The following is a 20484-nucleotide window of genomic DNA, read 5'->3' as shown; positions in this document are numbered from 1 at the left end:
AGTGCAATACCACAAAATTACGACACGTTGTAACTTATGGCGTTACGGTATCAGAAAAAGAATAATATCAATTATACACGTGTTTGGGATTTTGTATCAAGAGGTTTACTAATATGCAAAAAGACAAAGTGTTGAGCACATCACCTTCACAGAAAGCTAAAATGAATGAGAAATAAAAAGATGTCAATACGCAATGTGTTAAACAGTAGGTTACTGTGGTACTAGTGTAATCAAGTTTATATCTTATATTATATTTATCAGGGATGAAGGTGGTACAGTGCCTGTTGACAGACAGACTTCAAGGTAAATAGTAGACTGTTTAGTAGTGTGGTTGTGGTTGACAATCACAATGAGTAAATACTGGTTTGATTGTGGTTGACAATGAATAAATGTCAGTGTGTTTGTGGCTGACACTAATCAAATACAGTGTCATTACAGTTGTCAATGAAAATGTCAGTGATTGTGGTAGACAATGAATAAATGACAGTTTAATTGTGGTTAACAATGAATAAATGTCAGTGATTGTGGTTGACAATGAATAAATGACAGTTTAATTGTGGTTGACAATGAATAAATGACAGTTTAATTGTGGTTGACAATGAATAAATGTCAGTGATTGTGGTTGACAATGAATAAATGACAGTTTAATTGTGGTTGACAATGAATAAATGTCAGTGATTGTGGTTAACAATGAATAAATGTCAGTGATTGTGGTTGACAATGAATAAATGACAGTTTAATTGTGGTTAACAATGAATAAATGTCAGTGATTGTGGTTGACAATGAATAAATGACAGTTTAATTGTGGTTAACAATGAATAAATGTCAGTGATTGTGGTCAACAATGAATAAATGACAGTTTAATTGTGGTTATCAATGAATAAATGTTAGTGATTGTGGTTGACAATGAATAAATGACAGTTTAATTGTGGTTAACAATGAATAAATGTCAGTGATTGTGGTTGACAATGAATAAATGACAGTTTAATTGTGGTTGACAATGAATAAATGTCAGTGATTGTGGTTGACAATGAATAAATGACAGTTAAATTGTGGTTGACAATGAATAAATGTCAGTAATTATGGTTGACAATGAATAAATGACAGTTTAATTATGGCTAACAATGAATAAATGTCAATGATTGTGGTTGACAATGAATAAATGACAGTTTAATTGTGGTTGACAATGAATAAATGACAGCTTAATTATGGCTAACAATGAATAAATGTCAATGATTGTGGTTGATAATGAATAAATGACAGTTTAATTGTGGTTGACAATGAATAAATGTCTGATTGTGGTTGACAATGAATAAATGACAGTTTAATTGTGGTTGACAATGAATAAATGTCAGTGATTGTGGTTGACAATGAATAAATGACAGTTTAATTGTGGTTGACAATGAATAAATGTCAGTGATTGTGGTTGACAATGAATAAATGACAGTTTAATTGTGGTTGTCAATGAAAATGACAGTGATTGTGGTAGACAATGTATACATGTCAAAGTGATGAAGGTTGAGATTGGCAAAGAGTGTTTTTTTAAACTGCTGTTTGATTGTTGACATTTTGGAAGTATAAACTCTAACTCAGCGTGAAATATTGACATTAGTGAGACTAAATTATTTATTTTTTATTATGTTGAGATTGAGTGAGGTTTCAGATTCTACAACTCCAATAACTCCAGAAACATCAGATGGATTTTATATACTTCGTAAAGACAGTGAAAGGAGGGTCACGTTAATACAAGTATTGAAAGAAGATCAGGAAAAGGTAGGTCAAAATAGTGCTCTCCACTGTTGGACAGCAACCTGCACCATGAGGGTGCTTTCTACCATTAGACAGTGCACTCTTGGACAGTAAAGACAGTGAAATCATTGGACAATACCATCTATCAATGTCATTGTATCATATAAAAGTTATTCAGGCATCGATTACAGTTGTCATTGCACCACTTACATGAACTCATTAATCACAGTTGTCATTGTGCTATGTATAAAGCACTTCGTCTTGGCCCACAGATTGGGTTCATTGATTGATCACAGTTGTCATTACACCAATCAGACCGGGCTCTTTCATTCATTGATCACATTTGTCATTGTACCAATCAGATTGGGTTCACTCATTGACCACACTTGTTATTACACCAATCAGACTGGCATCACCCATTGATCACATTTGTCATTGTACCAATCAGATTGGGTTCACTCATTTATCACATTTGTCATTACAGCAATCAGATTGATCACATTTGTCATTACCCAAATCAGATTAGGTTCACTAATTTATCACATTTGTCATCACACCAGTCAGATTGGGCTCACTCATTGATCGCATTTGTCATTACACCAATCAGATTGGATTCACTCATTGATCACATTTGTCATTACACCAATCAGATTGGATTCACTCGTTGATCACATTTGTCATTACCAAAATCAGATAAGGTTCACTCATTAATCACATTTGTCATTGTACCAATCAGATTGGATTCACTCATTATCACATTTGTCATTACACCAATCCGATTGATCACATTTGTCATTACTAAAATCAGATAAGGTTCACTCATTAATCACATTTATCATTGTAGCAATCAAATTGGATTCACTCATTATCACATTTGTCATTACACCAATGCGATTGATCACATTTGTCATTACTAAAATCAGATTAGGTTCACTCGTTGATCATATTTGTCATTACACCAGTCAGATTGGGCTCACTCGTTAATCACATTTGTCATTACAACATCAGACTGGATTCACTCATTGATCACATTTGTCATTACAGCAATCAGATTGGATTCAATCATAGATCGCATTTGTCATTACACCAATCAGATTGGATTCATTCATAGATCGCATTTGTCATTACACCAATCAGATTGGATTCACTGATTGATCACATTTGTCATTGTACCAATCAGTTTGGTTCACTCATTGATCACATTTGTCATTACACTACGTAAACAAGATTTTGTTATTCAAAAGCCATATCAATATAATGTATAAACAAATACCAGAATTCCATTAATATGTCCATTTTTTTATTTAGTTAGTTGATACTTGGTATAATAGAGTACAGAAAGATTCAGCAGGAACACCAGTTAAATTAACAAAGGTGAGAAACTAAACACTTTTCTGTAAGCATTTTGCATATAATGCATACATGTTTGGTAAAACTCAATTTAAATTTACCTTTTTTTGCCAGGAACATTTTGAAACCTTGTTGGACTGCTTAAGACAGTATATAAAGGTACAAGATAAGGAATACATCGTTAAAGCATTAGGTAAGTCACCATAATTTGTGAGTGTTTTGGGGATAAAATAAATTGTTTTCTACAGTTTGGAAATCATTTACACCAAATTAAAAATAAATGCTGCTGATATCATATTTTTTACAGGCAATAAATAATAGATGTTATTGTTGTGAATGCTTTGTACATGTAGGTACTTAGTGCAGATACTGAGATGTAGAGAATTTGTATGGGAAAAACTTTCCAATGTACCCCTACCTCTAATTTTAACTCAAATTAATTGTATATGCCCCTCTTGGGGGACACATATAGTTAGCTTGAGGGGCATATACAAAAGAAATGGGGGGCTGGAGGGTTAGGGTTTGAGCTGAGTGTAATGGGTGGGGTACTTTGGAAAGACTTTCTGGGTAGAGGTTAACAGAAAATGGTCAATTACATCTACACACAACTGCCAAAAATTGAAACTGTGTTCATCAACCCTATACCATTTCATTTTTTAATTCTTTGTGATAACCTCTAAACCTATGATTTTGATACTGGATATGTTGAACCCTTGAGTACATCTCTATCAGATTTGTTCATTTTGTGATGGTATATTTTCAATTTTGTTTTTAGCGACTATTCCCTTCTAATATGCTATTACACCAGATATCTGATGTCAGTGATATTTGAGATATCCACCCATGAATGTAAACATATCTCTAGCAGTTCAAAGTTAACCTTTTTTGTTCAGACAAAACTAACACTATCTCACCGAAGATGAGAGAGGGCGCTGTTCAATGACAGATCCAGAAGTGTGCTGGTGGTGTGGCAATTGATTCACCTTATGACATGGCCTGGGTTTTTCAGTTGATTTGTGTTTTTTTTTTGCAAACCAAAATCCATGCATGCTGTTTCAACTGCAGTAGAAATGATAACCGCTATTTAAATCCTTATTGTCAAGCAGTTCTTGTTATTCTTGTTATACATTTTTTTGTAGCTCCCACATCAACTAAACTATACATCCCATGTTGTCAGTGTTTACACATTCTTGAGAACTCGTGGCTGTGCAATTACTTGTTCTGAAGATTTAATTAAAAGTGTTAATATGTGAAATATTTGTGTTATGAGAATAGTGAATAAGAATGATTTGTAGGTTTAACTTACCGCCATGTTTGTATCTGCTGTACTGTGAGCAATGACCTACTGTAATTTACTTCTACATTCTTGAAATGAATATCTATTGTACCGGTAGGTCAAATAAAGAAAGAAATAGAATTTGATGCCAATGTGTTGAATGAACTACAGTTGGTATTATATGTGTTTCAGGACTGTGTAAGTATACTGCGTAAGGAATACATGAATCACACAATGCCAACATGTAATACTCTAATGAGGTACATGAATGTGTCACTACACACATACTCTAATGAGGTACATAAATGTGTCACTATACACATACTCTAATGATGTACATGAATGTGTCACTATACACACTCTAATGAGGTACATGAATGTGTCACTACACACATACTCTAATGATGTACACGAATGTGTCACTATATACATACTCTAATGATGTACATGAATGTGTCACTACACACATACTCTAATGAGGTACATAAATGTGTCACTATACACATACTCTAATGATGTACATGAATGTGTCACTATACACACTCTAATGAGGTACATGAATGTGTCACTACACACATACTCTAATGATGTACACGAATGTGTCACTATACACATACTCTAATGATGTACATGAATGTGTCACAACACACACACTCTAATGAGGTACATAAATGTGTCACTACACATATACTCTAATGAGGTACATGAATGTGTCACTACACACATACTCTAATGAGTTACATGAATGTGTCACCACAGACATACTCTAATGAGGTACATAAATGTGTCACTACACACATACTCTAATGAGGTACATGAATGTATCACTACACACATACTCTAATGATGTACATGAATGTGTCACTACACACATACTCTAATGAGGCACATGAATGTGTCACTACACACATACTCTAATGATGTACATGAATGTGTCACCACAGAATACTCTAATGAGATACATAAATGTGTCACTACACACATACTCTAATGAGGTACATGAATGTGTCACTACACAAATACTCTAATGAGGTACATGAATGTGTCACTACACACATACTCTAATGAGGCTCATAAATCTGTCACTACACACATACTCTAATGAGGTACATAAATGTGTCACTACACACATACTCTAATGAGGTACATGAATGTGTCACTACACACATACTCTAATGAGGTACATGAATGTGTCACTACACACATACTCTAATGAGGTACATGAATGTGTCACTACACAAATACTCTAATGAGGTACATGAATGTGTCACTACACACATACTCTAATGAGGTACATGATTGTGTCACTACACACATACTCTAATGAGGCTCATAAATGTGTCACTACACACATACTCTAATGAGGTACATGAATGTGTCACTACACACATACTCTAATGAGGTACATGAATGTGTCACTACACACATACTCTAATGAGGTACATGAATGTGTCACTACAATCATACTCTAATGAGGTACACGAATGTGTCACTACACACATACTCTAATGAGGTACATGAATGTGTCACTATACACATACTCTAATGATGTACATAAATGTGTCACTACACACATACTCTAATGAGGTACATGAATGTATCACTTCACACATACTCTAATGAGGTACATAAATGTGTCACTACACACATACTCTAATGAGGTACATGAATGTATCACTACACACATACTCTAATGTTGTACACACATACTCATGCCTGTGATATATAATTCTTTTTTTCTAGGTATGTGAGCTTTTAAGACAGCATAGCATCAAGCCACATTGGATGTTTGCATTTAATAATATTATCAAGAATGCAGTAGACAATACTATTATTATACTGGCACCAGGTGAGTTGTTGACCATCTGTCAGGGAATAGGCAGTGATGTTATATGAATTGCAGTAGACAATACTATTATTATACTGGTACCAGGTGAGTTGTTGACTATCTGTCAGGGAATAGGCAGTGATGTTATAAGAATTGCAATAGACAATACTATTATTATACTGGTACCAGGTGAGTTGTTGACCATCTGTCAGGGAATAGGCAGTGATGTTATAAGAATTGCAGTAGACAATACTATTATTATACTGGCACCAGGTGAGTTGTTGACCATCTGTCATGGAATAGGCAGTGATGTTATATGAATTGCAGTAGACAATACTATTATTATACTGGCACCAGGTGAGTTGTTGACCATCTGTCAGGGAATTAGGCAGTGATGTTATAAAAATGCAGTAGATAATAGTATTTTTTTTAAATACAAGTTTAAAAACAAATATAACCATTACTTGCAGAGTTGGGCAATGATATGGGTGAACATTTGGATGAAGTTCATGCTAACTCATCAGGAGTATCCTCACTGAGTAGTAATAAAGAAAGATATGAAGATGATTCTGTGAAAATTGGATTACGATCACAAATACAAGAATTATCAAAAGAGAACACACGGTAATTTACAAGTATATAAGTATACTCTTGTATTGTACATTTTATGTGTGTGAGTACATTGGTGTAATGTCAGTCAGTCAGTGTCTACCTGTCATTCAGTCAGTCGGTGTCTACCAGTCATTCAGTCAATTGGTGTCTACCAGTCGTTCAGTCAGTCGGTGTCTACCAGTCATTCAGTCAGTCGGTGTCTACCAGTCATTCAGTCAGTCGGTGTCTACCAGTCATTCAATCAGTCAGTGTCTACCAGTCATTCAGTCAGTCGGTGTCTACCAGTCATTCAGTCAGTCGGTGTCTACCAGTCATTCAGGTGGTGTCCACCAGTCAGTCAGTCAGTCAGTCGGTGTCTACCAGTCAGTCAGTCAGTCGGTGTCTACCAGTCATTCAGTCAGTCGGTGTCTACCAGTCATTCAGTCAGTTGGTGTCTACCAGTCATTCAGTCAGTTGGTGTCTACCAGTCATTCAGTCAGTTGGTGTCTACCAGTCATTCAGTCAGTTGATGTCTACCAGTCATTCAGTCAGTCGGTGTCTACCAGTCATTCAGTCAGTCGGTGTCTACCAGTAATTCAGTCAGTTGATGTCTACCAGTCATTCAGTCAGTCATTGTCTACCAGTCATTCAGTCAGTTGGTGTCTACCAGTCATTCAGTCAGTCGGTGTCTACCAGTCATTCAGTCAGTTGGTGACTACCAGTCATTCAGTCAGTTGGTGTCTACCAGTCATTCAGTCAGTCGGTGTCCACATGTCAGTCAGTCAGTCGGTGTCCAGATGTCAGTCAGTCAGTCGGTGTCCACATGTCAGTCAGTCAGTCAGTCAGTCAGTGTCCACATGTCAGTCAGTCATTCAGTCAGTTGGTGTCTACAAGTCATTCAGTCAGTTGGTGTCTACCAGTCATTCAGTCAGTCGGTGTCTACCAGTCGTTCAGTCAGTTGGTGTCTACCAGTCATTCAGTCAGTTGGTGTCTACCAGTCATTCAGTCAGTCGGTGTCTACCAGTCATTCAGTCAGTCGGTGTCTACCAGTCATTCAGGTGGTGTCCACCAGTCAGTCGGTGTCTACCAGTCAGTCAGTCCGTCAGTCGGTGTCTACCAGTCATTCAGTCAGTCGGTGTCTACCAGTCATTCAGTCAGTTGGTGTCTACCAGTCATTCAGTCAGTTGGTGTCTACCAGCCATTCCGTCAGTCGGTGTCTACCAGTCATTCTGTCAGTTGGTGTCTACCAGTCATTCAGTCAGTTGGTGTCTACCAGTCATTCAGTCAGTTGGTGTCTACCAGTCATTCAGTCAGTTGGTGTCTACAAGTCATTCAGGTGGTGTCCACCAGTCAGTCAGTCAGTCAGTCAGTTGGTGTCTACCAGTCATTCAGTCAGTTGGTGTCTACCAGTCATTCAGTCAATTGGTGTCTACCAGTCATTCAGTCAGTTGGTGTCTACAAGTCATTCAGTCAGTTGGTGTCTACCAGTCATTCAGTCAGTCGGTGTGTACCAGTCATTCAGTCAGTTGGTGTCTACCAGTCATTCAGTCAGTTGGTGTCTACCAGTCATTCAGTCAGTTGGTGTTTACAAGTCATTCAGTCAGTCGGTGTCTACCAGTCGTTCAGTCAGTCGGTGTCTACCAGTCGTTCAGTCAGTTGGTGTCTACCAGTCATTCAGTCAGTCGGTGTCCACATGTCAGTCAGTCAGTCAGTCAGTCGGTGTCCACATGTCAGTCAGTCAGTCAGTGTCCAACTGTCAGTCAGTCAGTCAGTGTCCAACTGTCAGTCAGTCAGTCAGTGTCCAACTGTCAGTCAGTCAGTCAGTGTTCAACTGTCAGTCAGTCAGTCGGTGTCCACATGTCAGTCAGTCAGTCCGTCGATGTCCACATGTCAGTCAGTCAGTCAGTCAGTCATTCAGTCAGTTGGTGTCTACAAGTCATTCAGTCAGTTGGTGTCTACCAGTCATTCAGTCAGTTGGTGTCTACCAGTCATTCAGTCAGTTGGTGTCTACCAGTCATTCAGTCAGTTGGTGTCTACCAGTCATTCAGTCAGTCGGTGTCTATCAGTCATTCAGGTGGTATCCACCAGTCAGTCAGTCAGTCGGTGTCTACCAGTCATTCAGTCAGTCAGTGTCTACCAGTCATTCAGTCAGTCGGTGTCTACCAGTCATTCAGGTGGTGTTCACCAGTCAGTCAGTCAGTCGGTCTGTGTCCACCAGTCAGTCAGTTGGAGTCTACCAGTCAGTCAGTGTCCAATTGTCAGTCAGTCAGTGTCCAACTGTCAGTCAGTCAGTGTCCAACTGTCAGTCAGTCAGTGTCCAACTGTCAGTCAGTAAGTCAGCCGGTGTCCACATGTCAGTCAGTCAGTGTCCACCAGTCAGTCAGTTGGAGTCTACCAATCAATCATTCAGTATCCAACTGTCAGTCAGTCAGTCAGTCAGTGTCCACATGTCAGTCAGTCAGTGTCCAACTGTCAGTCAGTCAGTCAGTGTCCAACCGTCAGTCAGTCAGTGTCCAACTGTCAGTCAGTCAGTCAGTGTCCAACTGTCAGTCAGTCAGTCAGTGTCCACATGTCAGTCAGTCAGTCAGTGTCCAACTGTCAGTCAGTCAGCCAGTCAGTGTCCAACTGTCAGTCAGTCAGTCAGTGTCCAACTGTCAGTCAGTCAGTCAGTGTTCAACTGTCAGTCAGTCAGTCGGTGTCCACATGTCAGTCAGTCAGTCCGTCGATGTCCACCTGTCAGTCAGTCAGTCAGTGTCCACATGTCAGTCAGTCAGTCAGTCATTCAGTCTGTTGGTGTCTACCAGTCAGTCAGTTAGTCGGTGTCCACTAGTAAGTCAATCAGTCGGTTTCCACCAGTCAGTTAGCTTGTGTGAGTCGACAGTCAGTCAGGTTGTATGTGTCTACATTAGTCAGGTAGTGTGTGTTGACGGTAAGTCAGGTTGTGTCAGTTGACAGTCAGTCAGTCAGTCATGGAAGATGAAAAGATGTATAGTTGAGGTTTACTTGTTATTTACAGATTAATGACAGATTACATCAGATTACAAAGAGATTACCAAGAGTTGCTGAAAAGTCACATCGAAGAGAAAACACAACTAGTAGAACAATTAAGGTAGGTCACCTTGTGGAATGGATCAGTGAAATATAGTGTTGTTTAATCTCATTGCAAATGTGTCTACAAATGTTATTCTAATTGGAATGTGTGTTAATTCCAGGCAACAATCAAAAACTGAATACCCATTATCAAGTGAATCAAGTGAGTATTTATCTTGTGCACATGTCATTGGTCACTCTACCACCATATGTAGTTTTTCACTGTTAGCTGGAACCAGAAAACCAGTCAACATTACTAAACGCCAACATGTGTAAGGTAACATCTGTGAGCAATTAAGATGTTTACCTCTAATTTTTCATCTAACATTATGGAAGCAACTTTCATCAGTTATGCTTTTCCCTGAGGATAAATTGTCATATTTTGTGTAAGTCATGCACTGAGCTATGTACCAGACTATATTCTGTTACCATGTCTTCACTATTTAACTGATTGCAATGTGATTTTGTGTGTATATTTCACTCAGTGATTAATGCCTTCATTTAACCTCTGCAATCATATGCCTTTCTTCAACATTTTCTAAGAACACTGATGATGTTAACAATAGAAATAACTTGTAGACTAGTACTACACTGAACTGACATGGAATGTCTTCATTCTGAACCAGTACTACACTGGACTGACATGGAGTGTCTTCATTCTAAACCAGTACTACACTGGACTGACATGGAGTGTCTTCATTCTGAACCAGTACTACACTGGACTGACATGGAGTGTCTTCATTCTAAACCAGTACTACACTGGACTGACATGGAGTGTCTTCATTCTAAACCAGTACTACACTGAACTGACATGGAGTCTCTTCATTCTGAACCAGTACTACACTGGACTGACATGGAGTGTCTTCATTCTGAACCAGTACTACACTGAACTGACATGGAGTGTCTTCATTCTGAACCAGTACTACACTGGACTGACATGGAGTGTCTTCATTCTGAACCAGTACTACACTGGACTGACATGGAGTGTCTTCATTCTGAACCAGTACTACACTGGACTGACATGGAGTGTCTTCATTCTAAACCAGTACTACACTGGACTGACATGGAGTGTCTTCATTCTAAACTAGTACTACACTGGACTGACATGGAGTGTCTTCATTCTGAACCAGTACTACACTGGACTGACATGGAGTGTCTTCATTCTGAACCAGTACTACACTGGACTGACATGGAGTGTCTTCATTCTAAACCAGTACTACACTGGACTGACATGGAGTGTCTTCATTCTAAACCAGTACTACACTGGACTGACATGGAGTGTCTTCATTCTGAACCAGTACTACACTGGACTGACATGGAGTGTCTTCATTCTGAACCAGTACTACACTGGACTGACATGGAGTGTCTTCATTCTAAACCAGTACTACACTGGACTGAAATGGAGTGTCTTCATTCTAAACCAGTACTACACTGGACTGACATGGAGTGTCTTCATTCTGAACCAGTACTACACTGGACTGACATGGAGTGTCTTCATTCTAAACCAGTACTACACTGGACTGAAATGGAGTGTCTTCATTCTAAACCAGTACTACACTGGACTGAAATGGAGTGTCTTCATTCTAAACCAGTACTACACTGGACTGACATGGAGTGTCTTCATTCTGAACCAGTACTACACTGGACTGTCATGGAGTGTCTTCATTCTAAACCAGTACTACACTGGACTGAAATGGAGTGTCTTCATTCTAAACCAGTACTACACTGGACTGACATGGAGTGTCTTCATTCTAAACCAGTACTACACTGGACTGACATGGAGTGTCTTCATTCTAAACCAGTACTACACTGGACTGAAATGGAGTGTCTTCATTCTAAACCAGTACTACACTGGACTGTCATGGAGTGTCAGTCTTTGTCATTTTTACAAATGTATTTTTATTTGTCATCAACGCTCTCTCTCTCACTTTCTTTTTTTCTACATTGCTTTATTAAAGGCAACACCTCTACCTACAGTTGGAAAAGATCAGGTAACATAATTTGTCATGCATAACTGTATAACTTCATTTCTTTCAATTACCTTGGTCCTATGCTGCATGTCTACTCAATGCACACCTACACAATCATACATGTATGTTCCATACCTCATAATTTGGTAAACATACAATGTCCTGGTCTGTGACATGATTGTAAAAGACAATTTAGGAGAATATTGATGTCTTAAATTAATACATTTTGTTACTGACTTGTTAGTTAATGGTTAATTTACACATTTGTGGAATGATATATCTCGTTTTCCATGCAGCTCCTGAACCTAAATTTGACCAAGAATTGATAAATTGGTTGGAGATGCTGGATATCAGCAGAGAAAACATACACAAGGTAAGGGAGAGACCATGACTGTCCATCCAGGAATTGTTAAAGTATATCTATATCTGAGATGGTGAGTTATTGTATTAATCAAAACTGTACCTTGAGATGGGAAATTTCTAGGTGGACAGTCATACAAAACATATCTCATTCATTGTCAAATCTGTTGTACCTGATTGACGCTAAATGGACCCGAACCATGTAATAATATTAGGAATATATGTTTTCATTAAACCTTTGAATTGTGTTATCAGAAAATTTACTGAAATGTACTATGTATTACCCATGTATTATTCGTATAATCCTTCAATACAATTCTATTCGGAGAAGACTAGTGTAACATGGTTCATTGCAAGATTTTATTGCTAACACATGGCCTGCTGATACTGTTACATATTATTCATATCAACCATTCATGGAGGCTTTTAGCAGGCAATGTGTTAACCTTTTCACCACCAGTTCTTTCTTTTCATCACAAAATAGTCACGTTTATTGTCTGCCCTTTTTTTCAGAAGATTGGGACAAAAATAGGCAAAAACAGAATATTGACTGAAATTTTGTCTGTTGGCTCCAAAATTGGGGTTCATTTCCAGAAATATTAAAGACTATAAGAAAAAAAATGCAAACAAGTGTGGGTGAGAAAGTCGGGTGGTGAAAAAGTTGATCATTATTAAGTATATAATGACCCAAATAAACAAAAGTGTAGATTTTGTAACAAATTTTTCTATAATAGTATATTTGATACAGCTGTTCAGGCATGTGATGGTTTAGAAATGGTATACTTGATTCACAGTAGTTTTCATATTAATACATCTGGTTCAATATAAAGATACCAATCATTGTGATTTTTTTTGCATATCATTAGTTTATCAGGGAGGAGTACAGTAAAGAAGATGTATTAAATCTTATCTGTAAGGAAGATTTAGAGCAGTTAGGAATAACGTAAGTAATGTTTACCATACAACCGTGAATATATTACACTCAACAGTTGGGTAAAACTAACCTGTCACATGATACTAACCTGTCACATGACACTCAACAGTTGGGTAAAACTAACCTGTCACATGATACTAACCTGTCACATGACACTCAACAGTAAGGTAAAACTAACCTGTCACATGATACTAACCTGTCACATGACACTCAACAGTAGGGGTAAAACTAACCTGTCACATGATACTAACCTGTCACATGACACTCAACAGTAGGGTAAAACTAACCTGTCACATGATACTAACCTGTCACATGACACTCACCAGTCGGGTAAAACTAACCTGTCACTTGATACTAACCTGTCACATGACACTCACCAGTAAGGTAAAACTAACCTGTCACATGATACTAACCTGTCACATGACACTCAACAGTAGGGTAAAACTAACCTGTCACATGATACTAACCTGTCACATGACACTCAACAGTAGGGGAAAACTAACCTGTCACATGATACTAACCTGTCACATGACACTCAACAGTAGGATAAAACTAACCTGTCACATGATACTAACCTGTCACATGACACTCAACAGCAGGGTAAAACTAACCTGTCACATGATACTAACCTGTCACATGACACTCAACAGTAGGGTAAAACTAACCTGTCACATGATACTAACCTGTCACATGACACTCAACAGTAGGGTAAAACTAACCTGTCACATGATACTAACCTGTCACATGACACTCAACAGTAGGGTAAAACTAACCTGTCACATGATACTAACCTGTCACATGACACTCAACAGTAGGGGAAAACTAACCTGTCACATTATACTAACCTGTCACATGACACTCAACAGTAGGATAAAACTAACCTGTCACATGATACTAACCTGTCACATGACACTCACCAGTAAGGTAAAACTAACATGTCACTTGATACTAACCTGTCACATGACACTCACCAGTCGGGTAAAACTAACCTGTCACTTGATACTAACCTGTCACATGACACTCACCAGTAAGGTAAAACTAACCATCACATGATACTAACCTGTCACATGACACTCAACAGTAGGGTAAAACTAACCTGTCACTTGATACTAACCTGTCACATGACACTCACCAGTAAGGTAAAACTAACCTGTCACATGATACTAACCTGTCACATGACACTCACCAGTAAGGTAAAACTAACCTGTCACTTGATACTAACCTGTCACATGACACTCACCAGTAAGGTAAAACTAACATGTCACTTGATACTAACCTGTCACATGACACTCACCAGTCGGGTAAAACTAACCTGTCACTTGATACTAACCTGTCACATGACACTCACCAGTAAGGTAAAACTAACATGTCACTTGATACTAACCTGTCACATGACACTCACCAGTGGGGTAAAACTAACCTGTCACATGATACTAACCTGTCACATGACACTCAACAGTGGGGTAAAACTAACCTGTCACATGATTAATCAATATTGTAAAACTAACCACTCACATGACTGCCAAATGAATATTGTAAAACTAGCTTGTCACATGACACTTACCAGTATGTATAACAATTAGGTTTCTAGCTAAAAAACAAACATGATTTTGTTAACAACTATCAAGCAGTCAATTAGGTTTTAAAATTGTTGATTGTTTTTGTTTTTTGCAGAGGTGGTGCTAGAGTACGTATATGGGATGCTATTTGTAAATATCGAAGTAACAGAACAACTGACTGATGATACAAATGCAGTGCAGTAGATATCTGTTAATGGTTAATGAGCTATCACATCAGTAGGCATTACCATGGCAAAGTACATATAGCTAAGATCTAGGATTACATCAGTGGAACCTATACTGTGTCTAAGCTCTATGTACAATCTAATAAAGCTTAATTTTGCATATTGTTATATTCCGTAAACTAAGCTAGCCTGACATGTAGCCGTGAGTCGGCCCTCGCCGGCCGAACAACATCAGATCTCACTAATGCCTGATAGAATAGTGTATGTCTCCTTGGCAAAATCAATACTGCAAATTCTTAAAGTTAATGCCTTCCAATGAATATTCATTTTGGTGGTCATTGAAACACCTTCAATCAAAGCCGTGTTTGCATTGTCGGCAGAAATCACAGACTGTTTTCAACAAGATGATGAACATTGCCAGCCAGCAACTTATCATATTATTTCAACAAACAAATAAACTCTTTGATGGATGTCACTATCTGACATTCCTGCAATTTGATTGGTATCAACAAAAAATCGTCAGGGAAAGTGAAAAACTACATCGTTCTGTCAGGTGTGTGTCTCGTCAGGCTAAGACTAAGTGTACTCAGTACAAAGGTGGCTTGTTAACAATAGTGTTACTGTGAATGTTACATAATAGCTGTTAGTGTGAAGGCTATAACAATAGGAAAGCGTTTAGTGAAAGCTCATGATTAAAAGTGTAATAATGTATGTATGAAACACTGTCAGTTTGTATTGTCAACTTTGGAGCATTTTTAATGTTATTGTAGAAGTATAGATAAGATAAGATAACAGCTTTATTACAACCGTGTAGAAAATTTTACATTTCTAATTTGGTGTTTAAAATGTAATAATGAATAGTGACTCTATATTGTTGTACAATTATCAAAATTGACATTGATCTTTAAATCTGTTCCAATTAAGTAAAGTTGTATCTTGAACTTTAACATTGGATCTCCAGCACACGCACACACACACATACATACTTGTATTGCTATATGTGGTAAGGAGTCCATTAATATTAAAATAAACTGCACCATACCTTACCTCTTTACTGACCCATAGACCCATTTTAAGATCTTTGACTTAACCCTACGCAAAACATATTAATAAGTTGAATTAACTATTAATATAAATTATGTTTTCCGAAAAAGTTGGTATATATCTGTATTTTTGTCCAGTCACAACATTAGTATTGCAAGTACACATACTCTCACACATATACTTGTTTTGCTATATGTTTGAGGACCTCATCAATATTAATATATTGACATACAGACTGTACCTTACTAACCCTAAGCTACGCAAAACATTTAATAAGTTGAATTAACTATTAATATAAATTATGTTTTCCACAGACTATGAAAAAGGTTTTTGGAAGGTGTGTATGTTCTTGGAAGTTGGTATATATATATAGCTTTGTCCTCGCAAAATTAGTGATGCAAGTACTCACACACAACCATACACACACAAACATACATACACATATACTTGTATTGCTATATGTTCCGAGGACTTAGTTGGATTAACTTTCAATATAGTTGAATTAACTTTTACCAGGTAATATAGTTGCATTATTTTTTGATTAAAACACAACACTATAGAGGTATTGTGATTTAATTGGAGTTTCATTAAACTAAATTAGAATGCATTTCAATATTATCAAGTTTAATAAAATAAAAATGCAACAAAGTAGAAACAACATCATACATCCTGTAACTTAAAGTAGAAGCCTACTCTAAATTAAAAAACCCAGAATTTATTCATTTTGCAATAAATTGTACTCCAAGGCAATATAAGGATATTGACCTAAAAAAAGTTGGGTGTCACCAGCCTTTTTTTAGCTCCGCTGTTGACTTTGTCGAGCGGAGCTTATCATACGAGTGATTGTCCATCGTCGTCGTCCGTGTCAATGTTTTACTTTTTCGACTTCTTCTTGAAAACTACAAGCCTGAATGCTTTGATACGATACTTGGTGTATATGTACCTTGGGTAGACCTCTCTCAGATTTGTTCATTTTGTGATGATATCTTCAATTCTCTAATTTTGGTGAATATTTTTGGTAAAAAGTGATATTTTTGACTTCTTGTTAAAAACCGCAAGTGCAATTGCTTTGATATTACATATATAGGTACTACATGTAGACCTCTCTCAGATTTGTTCATTTTGAAATGATATCTTTAATTCTCTAATTTTGGTGAATATTTTTGTCATTTTTGATAAAAAGTGATATTTACGACTTCTTGTTAAAAACCAATAGTTCAATTGCTTTGATATTACATATATAGATACTACATGTAGACCTTTCTCAGATTTGTTCATTTTGTGATGATATTTTCAATTCTCTAATTTTGGTGAATATTTTTGTCATTTTTGGTAAAAAGTGATATTTTTGACTTCTTGTTAAAAAACAAAAATTCAATTGCTTTGATATTACATATATAGATACTACATGTAGACCTTTCTCAGATTTGTTCATTTTGTGATGATATCTTTAATTCTCTAATTTTGGTGAATATTTTTGTCATTTTTGGTAAAAAGTGATATTTTCGACTTCTCGTTAAAACTACAAGTCCAATTGCTTTGATATTACATATATAGGTACTACATGTGGACCTCTCTCAGATTTGTTCATTTTGTGATGATATCTTCAATTCTCTAATTTTGGTGAATATTTTTGTATTTTTTGTTAAAAAGTGATATTTTCGACTTCTTGTTCAAAACCAAAAATTCAATTGCTTTGATATTACATAAATAGATACTACATGTAGACCTTTCTCAGATTTGTTCATTTCGTGATGATATCTTCAATTCTCTAATGTTGGTGAATATTTTTGTCATTTTTGGTAGAAAGTGATATTTTCGACTTCTTGTTAAAAACTCTAAGTCCGATTGTTTTGATACTATACATATTGTTCATTTTCTAATGATGTCTTCAGTTCTTTAATTGAAATGTGCATTGCTAACAGCGGAGCTATCTCAGCCGTTAGGCTGCTTGTTCGAGAAATTGATGGTTTTATTTTAGTGGAAAATCGCCATTTTGACACTATTGTAACGCTTTTACCACAGGTTTCTATGGCAGAGATATTATGCAATATCTCAAAATCTAGCCTGGTGACATAGGCTGAAAAAATCATATATTGTTAATGATGGAGTACTTTTTGTTGTTCTGAATTATTTAAAAAATCTGGGTTTTAAAAAGTGTCAAAAATGCAGTTTTTTTTTAACATTGTGTTCAATGGAAATGTTCTAAAAATAGCAATTTTCAAGAAATATTAGGACGCGTTTCTCAAAAAGCTGTAACACACAAAATAATGCTATTTCATTTTACCATGAGACATTAGCTTCATGATTGTACATAATAAACTAATGAACATTGTCATGCGATTTATGACCAATTTTGTCAAAAATTATGACTAGGCTTCTACCTTAACATAGAAATGTTTGCAAAGCTGGGAGACAGTATAGGGGGTAGGTATGGTACAGTTATATTAATATTAACTGTACCATACCTCACCCTTTTACTAACCCTAAGCCAAGCAAAATGTATTAATAAGTGGATTTAACTATTAGTATAAAGGTACTGGTATGTTTTATAATAACGTGTGCCCTGAAAGTTGGTATATATATCAGTATTTTTGTCCTCACAATTTTAGTAATGCAAGTACACACACACACACTATAACATATTATGGTTTAGATGACATTGTACAAACAATTGCTTGAATTTAGATGTAAACAATATGTAGGTGAATGTATCAGTACATATCTAGTATATATAAACTGTGTTTCGTTAAACATTGGTTACGTTATTTTATACAAGCTTTGTTTATATGAATCTGTTGGTAATGTCTTGTACATAATTCATGCCATTTATTTAATGATTTTGCTTGATTTTGTTTTTTATTTGCATGAGCTTTTGTATTATCGTACCATGAAACTTATCTAAGTTCTTTTAATTTCTAAGCTTCATTTTAATAGAAAATTAGCACTTGTATTGCTTTTTGCCCACATACATCCACCCTTCCTGCCCATACACATACATCAGCCTTCCTGTCCATCAATTTATATAATAAATATCTATATATATTTTAGATGTACTAACATTGCCTCAAAATCACTTAATACTTAATTGTCATTGTATCTTTCATAATGTTTGCATTATTATTATAGTACTCTAGTATTGGTATATGTGTATGTATTGGTTTTTAATTATCGTACCGGTATCTTACATTTAAATATGCAAACAGGGCTATTAATTTAGGCTCCATCTGTGCTTGAATCTAGAGCATTATGGACATGCATTGACCTTTCTTTTTATTTGGAACAAAGAACATGATTTAATATATATGTACTTCAGTATTGTTTTGATTTGATCATATTTACCCAACTAGCAGCCATTTTGAATGTAAAATAAGCCTCTTAATATCATTCAGGATAGCTGAACCAATTCAAACTATAGTTGGGTAGCTGATATTTGTTATGCTCTTAAGATCCCATGTACCAGTATGATGGTTGTCTGGTAGCCATTTTGTTTGCCTGTTCTCTGTCTCAATTCTTTACTTTTATGCTTAATTTCAGTGAATTTGTATGATTTCCAAGGCAATTGAATTATTGTTGTTACTATAATATCATTTACATTGACTTGTATTTGTTTCTGTTTCTCATTTTCTTCTGTTTTACTACAAAATAAAAAATATTAATTCATGATTTTAAAATTGTTGAAGACAATATATCTGTTATGGAAGCATCATATTCTAATTTGAAATGTTGTAAATAAGTGTGTATTTGGCCCTGGTCAAGATCTAGGGTTCATTGATCAGGGTTAAGTATTGGTGGACAAGGTCTATAGTTCGTTGATCAGGGTTAAGTATTGGTGGACAAGGTCTGGATTCTTGATCAGGATTAAGTCTTGGTGGGTAAGGTCTGCGGTTCATTGATCAGGGTTAAGTATTGGTGGACATGGTCTGGGGTTCATTGATCGAAGTTAAGCTCTGGTTCATTGATCAGGGTTAAGCTATTGCAGACCAGGTCTGGGGTTCATTGATTAGGGTTAAGCCATGAGAGACAAGGTCTGGGGTTCATTGTGGTAGCCCTGGTAGATAAGATTTGGGGGCTCAGGGGTTAAGTTACTGCTGAAATTCCACCAGTCAGTCAGTGTCCACCAGTCAGTAAGTTGGTGTCTACCAGTCATTCAGTCAGTCGGTGTCTACAAGTCATTCAGTCAGTCGGTGTCTACAAGTCATTCAGTCAGTCGGTGTCTACAAGTCATTCAGTCAGTCGGTGTCTACCAGTCATTCAGTCAGTCGGTGTCTACCAGTCATTCAGTCAGTTGGTGTCTACCAGTCATTCAGTCAGTCGTTGTCTACCAGTCATTCAGTCAGTTGGTGTCTACCAGTCATTCAGTCAGTTGGTGTCTACCAGTCATTCAGTCAGTCGTTGTCTACCAGTCATTCAGTCAGTTGGTGTCTACCAGTCATTCAGTCAGTTGGTGTCTACCAGTCATTCAGTCAGTCGTTGTCTACCAGTCATTCAGTCAGTTGGTGTCTACCAGTCATTCAGTCAGTTGGTGTCTACCAGTCATTCAGTCAG

At 36.7% G+C, this 20484-nt stretch overlaps 1 protein-coding gene across 3 annotated transcripts in view; it reads left to right on the top strand.

Moving 5' to 3' along the window:
- The window catches only part of LOC102803495 (mitogen-activated protein kinase kinase kinase 15-like), a 60702-nt gene extending 41092 nt beyond the window's left edge, over positions 1–19610 (top strand). For 2 of the 3 annotated variants that reach the window (XM_085505107.1, XM_085505109.1), the window contains 13 exons: positions 262–303; positions 1647–1773; positions 3058–3123; positions 3214–3292; positions 4494–4573; positions 6119–6224; positions 6674–6827; positions 9811–9903; positions 10007–10047; positions 11843–11875; positions 12151–12227; positions 13081–13157; positions 14823–19610. In XM_085505107.1, coding sequence (XP_085361233.1) covers positions 262–303; positions 1647–1773; positions 3058–3123; positions 3214–3292; positions 4494–4573; positions 6119–6224; positions 6674–6827; positions 9811–9903; positions 10007–10047; positions 11843–11875; positions 12151–12227; positions 13081–13157; positions 14823–14889 — 1042 coding nt within the window. In that variant the 3' untranslated portion in view covers positions 14890–19610. The remainder of the gene's footprint in view (positions 1–261; positions 304–1646; positions 1774–3057; positions 3124–3213; positions 3293–4493; positions 4574–6118; positions 6225–6673; positions 6828–9810; positions 9904–10006; positions 10048–11842; positions 11876–12150; positions 12228–13080; positions 13158–14822) is intronic. The other variant, XM_085505108.1, reaches the window with a different exon arrangement.
- Positions 19611–20484: the final 874 nt, after the last annotated feature.

The sequence above is a fragment of the Saccoglossus kowalevskii genome, chromosome 11 (genome assembly GCF_978046115.1).
Source record: "Saccoglossus kowalevskii chromosome 11, keSacKowa6.1, whole genome shotgun sequence".
Lineage (NCBI taxonomy): Eukaryota > Metazoa > Hemichordata > Enteropneusta > Harrimaniidae > Saccoglossus > Saccoglossus kowalevskii.
This window is presented reverse-complemented; position numbering and strand designations above follow the sequence as displayed.